The sequence below is a fragment of the Wasmannia auropunctata genome, unplaced genomic scaffold (genome assembly GCF_000956235.1).
Source record: "Wasmannia auropunctata unplaced genomic scaffold, wasmannia.A_1.0 LD334662.1, whole genome shotgun sequence".
NCBI lineage: Eukaryota > Metazoa > Arthropoda > Insecta > Hymenoptera > Formicidae > Wasmannia > Wasmannia auropunctata.
This window is the reverse complement of record NW_012028228.1, coordinates 598-5,632: the sequence shown is the minus strand read 5'-3', so window position 1 is coordinate 5,632 and position 5,035 is coordinate 598. Positions and strand designations below refer to the sequence as shown.

General features: G+C 28.7%; 1 protein-coding gene across 2 annotated transcripts in view; it reads left to right on the top strand.

Moving 5' to 3' along the window:
* Nucleotides 1–4,783, top strand: part of LOC105458132 (nucleoporin GLE1-like) — a 29,540-nt gene extending 24,757 nt beyond the window's left edge. The window contains exons 3-4 of one of the 2 annotated variants that reach the window (XR_975499.1): nt 1,464–1,592; nt 4,661–4,783. Coding sequence is in view for 1 of the 2 variants with exons in the window: in XM_011703211.1 (XP_011701513.1) it covers nt 1,464–1,474 (11 nt within the window). In the remaining variant the exon portion in view is untranslated. Of the gene's footprint in view, nt 1–1,463; nt 1,740–4,660 lie in introns of those variants that run through there. The other variant, XM_011703211.1, reaches the window with a different exon arrangement.
* The last annotated feature ends 252 nt before the right edge of the window (nt 4,784–5,035 follow it).

The window sequence follows — 5,035 nt, the reverse complement described above, 5'->3', positions numbered from 1 at the left end:
TCTCTGTCTTAACTTCCATGATAATATGAACAGTACTTTTAAATATAATTTTAATTACGTAAACAGTTTTTATTAATAATTCACTTTATAAATTGACAAGATTTGTTCTTAAAAAATTTTATTGAAATTATTTTTAGAAAGATTTATTAGAAAGATTCAAATTACTATTAAATGAACAGAAAATATCCCAACTTCTGGCTATGTGGAAAAATATTTTACTTTCTATTTGTGCAACAACAATAATTTTTTATTGAAGTACATCATATTAACTAAAGAATCACGCAAGTTTTATTTCATTTTATAAAATAACAAAAAAATGGCAACTTTTCTTCGAAAAAGTGACGTTTTTCAAAACGGTAACTCATATATAATTAATTTTCAATTGTTAAATAGTTTTTCTATTAAATTGAGCAATACCGTTGGATTTGTGAGAAAATTTTACCCCCCAAAAAGTGAGGTTTTCAAAACATTTCTGTTTTTATCCTCAAGAAAGATGTACAATTTAAGATGTCAAATCCAAATTCACACCATTGTTCCATTAGTGGGTGCTCGAAAGAAGTGTACCATTTGAAGGTTAATAAAGTGTCAAATTACAAGTGGATCGTATTTATACTTTTTTTGCAATGTAAGCTTAAAAAATCTTTATTTCAAATCCTGTCCCCTTAAAAGAGAAGAGATCTTGTAAAATTGAACAATTTTTGTTGAGTAACTGATGTCCTATAATAATGCCTTACTAGGCACTAGGTGTCAATTTTTAGTCTTGTTGAACGCTGTTTGATTTCTGTAAAATTAGAATAAAAAATCGTGTTTTAACTTTATTTTGTTTATTTTATTACAACAAATAATCGAAATGATGATTTGTAACCTCATTACAAGCATTGCCTCGGTACATTGATTGACGCACTCTCTGGAAAGTTCCAGGAGTATTGCAAATCACATCATATGCATTCATTATCCTGTTGATTTTTGGGTGTCTTATATCGGAAGTGAGAAGTGCGCAATCATCTACAATGTTCAATGGAGTTGCGCCTTAAGAAACCATTGCAGCACACGGATTACTTAACAAAATTATTTAATTTAATGAGTTTTAACACTTCTTCAAGTTTATCGGAAACATCTTGTATATTTTTTAATTTTAATTTTAATTAATGTTATAACATTTATTTTTATTTATAGTTACTAGCGAGTTTAACAATAATGTAATTTGATGTTCTTAAAAATCAAATTTAGAAGCCTTACTAATTTTAAAATTTTTTAAATAACCATGTGGAATTTTATATGATAAAATTATATTTTATTATATAAAATTAGATTTATTTTTGTACAAAAAATTGTCTGTTTTTTCAATCGTACCATAATTTTTGCAGTATTCTGTATATAATTATAATTATCATATTTGGATGTATATATTATATTTTATTAATTGAAACGAGCTAAATTAAGATTATAACGATTTGTTCTAGTTGTTGGCTAAAGAGCAAGAAGTAGAAGAAAAAACACATCATTTAAAAGCTGCTACAGCAGAAATAGAAAATTTGAAGACAGAAGTTTCCCGTCTTAGACGATATGAAGATGAGTTAAACAATGTACAAGTAAGTAGATTGGTAAAAGCTTCTTAATTGTTTAAATTTATTTTTAATGAATCATTTATTTAAATGGTTTCTCGATTTTTTCTATATACAGAGTGTTCGGTTTACGATTTCTAGGGAAGCGGCGTGGCAGTGGAAGGGACGCTCTATAAAAAACAGTGGCACGAGCATCATATTATTTAAGCGGCGTCTACAATGAGACTTAAGATTTAAGAAAATTGACCAATCACAATCGTTTATTTTTCTTACGTGAGATGAATAATCCACTATGATTGGTCAATTTTCTTAAATCTTAAGCCTTAAATCTCATTGTAGACGCCGCTTTACAGAGCGTTTCTCCCAAGTTTTTTCTCGCGGCGCACCTAGTGACTATAAACAGGTGTGTTCAGGAATTCACGGTACATCATTTTATTGTTTTCGCCGAATGTTAACCTTCAAATGGTACAAGAGTGCGAATTCGCATCGCGAAAATTTTCGAATTGGTGGCATCTGCACAGAGACATTTATCATGGCTTATCCCCACTACGTTAAATATGCCCGGTACCTCAGGTGACAGGTACGAATATGCACAACTTCAATTTCGTGCAAATTGACGAAATATTAACTTCGCAAGTTCGTTGTGGTGCATATTCGCATTTGTATTCAAATAGTGTGTGCCAGCTCGATGCCTACTTTTAGCGTTTTACATATTTATAAACATTGTAATATGTTCCTTTTTTTACATTATAGTAACAAATAAAACATTTGTATGTATAATCTTATTCCATCTGTTTTCTCTGTCTTAACTTCCATAATAACATGAACAGTACTTTTTAATATAATTTTAATTATATAAACGGTATTTATTATTAATTCACTTTATAAATTGACAAGATTTGTTCTTAAAATACATAATTTTCATTGAAATTATTTTTAGAAAGATTTATTAGAAAGATTTAATTACTGTTAATTGAACAGAAAATATCCCAACTTCTGGCTATGTGGAAAAATATTTTACTTTCTATTTCTGCAACAATTTTTTTATTAAAGTACATCATTTTAACTAAAGAATCACGCATGCACTTTATTTCATGAAATAACAAAAAAATGGCAGCTTCGAAAAAGTGATGTTTTTCAAAACGGTAACTTATTTATAATTAATTTTCAATTATTAAATAGTTTTTTTATTAAATTGAGTAATACCGCTGGATTTGTGAGAAAATTTTATCCCAAAAAAGTAGAGTTTTCAAAACATTTCTGTTTTTATCTTCAAGAAAGATGTACAATTTAAGATATCAAATCCAAATTCGCACCATTGTTCCATTATATCTATATTAGTGGATGCTCGAAAGAAGTGTACTATTTGAAGGTTAAATAAGGATAAAATGATATCTATATCAGCCCTCTGACACTGTCTCATATATCCCCCAGTATTTTTGTGATTACTTAATGTCGCCAAATCATTAGATGGCGGTGGCAACATTCAGTACATATTCTGAAAGTTTAGTTGTGCAAAGTACAACTGAAGAGTGTAAAGTAGTATTGTGAATACACTCGCAGCATTATGTATACATACATATATGACCGAACTGAATGTTGTTAACGCCACAGCGACATTACGTAGCCACTGGAAGCAGCCAGTGTCAAGGAACTAATTTAGATGTACCTGGGCAAAGTTTCTGAACGCAATCCAGAGGTCTCTTGTCGTCAAATTGCGCGGATTCGCAAATCTTTATTATTTTTCATTAACCATTGCAAGATTTGCAAAATGGTACTTTTTGACTTAATTTAGTCTATTCTATCTGTACACGAGAATTACCGGACACTCTGGTATATGTACAGATTTATTTTTTAATATTTTTAATATTTGGATAATTATATTTATGTTAGTGTTATTATTTATTTAAACAATTGTTATCGATATTATTTAGATAATTATTTATAAATAAATAAAATAATAAAAGAGCATGTCAGCCTTACAAGATGTTCATGCGTAAAACAATTTATATAAACATAAGATATAATGATACAAAAATATATATGCTACATGAGCGAACGCTTTCGTTCAAGTCTTCTTCAGCGCAAATTAATAATTACGAAAGATAAAATATTTATACCACAAAACTTAAAAATTAATGTTCGAACGATAGAGTTCTAATCCGGAAAGCCGCCAATTGCAAAGAGACGAGAGTTGGAGACCATAATGCCGATTGGTGTTTTATACTGACGCAAATTTACAGTCGAAGTAACATTCTAGTAGGCTCTCCTCATGTCACCATATCGAAATATAATTTAGATTGAAAATAACATAACTATGAAATTGACCGGCAAAAAGAACAACAAATAAATTAATTATCAATCTAAAAGGAATAAATAAGTGTGAAGTTAACGTTAATAAAATTAAAAAAATGTAAAAACAAGAAGCTTAAAAAGTTAATGGATAAAAATAAAAATTAAAAAGTTAAAAAAAGTAGTAAAAATAGAGAGAAATTAAAAGCACATAAAATGAAATGAAAATCTGTGAGGCGACAAAAGAACGGCATGGAAAACTAAGTCAAGAAGTCAAATCTCTATGATTGTCACGAAAAACGTCAAATATTAAAATTTGTGATCGTCTGCGGTAAGGCTGTCGGCAAAGGATGATAGGAATATTAAGGACAAAATAAAGGAAACGAGTCGGGAATAAGGAGAGGGGAGAAACATGTTAGGTAGGGAATAAGTGTAGGGAAATAATTATTTATATAGTTATATCAGCGGAATATTTATATTTCTGCTACTAAAAAATACTGTAATTAGAAAACTTCTGAATTTCTTTGTCGCATATAAATTAAACGGTATTTTGTTAAAATAATCTACATATACATATATTTCTTTATTTATATAAATACATTCAAATAATTTTTATTTTTTTTAAATATCTATGAAGCAAGAAACAAGATTTATGCGATCTATTTTTTTATTTGAAATTTTATCATTCAAAAATTGCTTTTGTTGAAATATGAGTATTGTTATGTATAATCACAATATTCAGTAAGATTCTTCTAACAGCATATTTGTGTATTTAAAATATAAACATAAGATTTTTTGTTAAGGGCCCTGCCTAGTCACCGCGACCATATTGGACTCGTGACGTCATAAGCGAGAAACAGCGAGAAATGACACATAAAAGTTTGTTGCGTGCCATTTTTAAATAAAGAAGATTTGGATAAAATTAATTCCTAAACCAAAAATATTATTTTAACAAATAAAAATTGTCCAAAAACAAATATGAGATCATACCCCTTACGGAAAATAAGTATTGAGGCTCAATACTTACAATTAGTATTGAGGTTCTAATACTTAGTATTAAGATTGGATTGTAGATCGGTGGGATAAATTAATATCCACACGCATGTTTTTGCGTAAATATAAGTTTTATTATAATTAAATCTTGAATCGAATATAAGAATAACTATATCACGACAGCG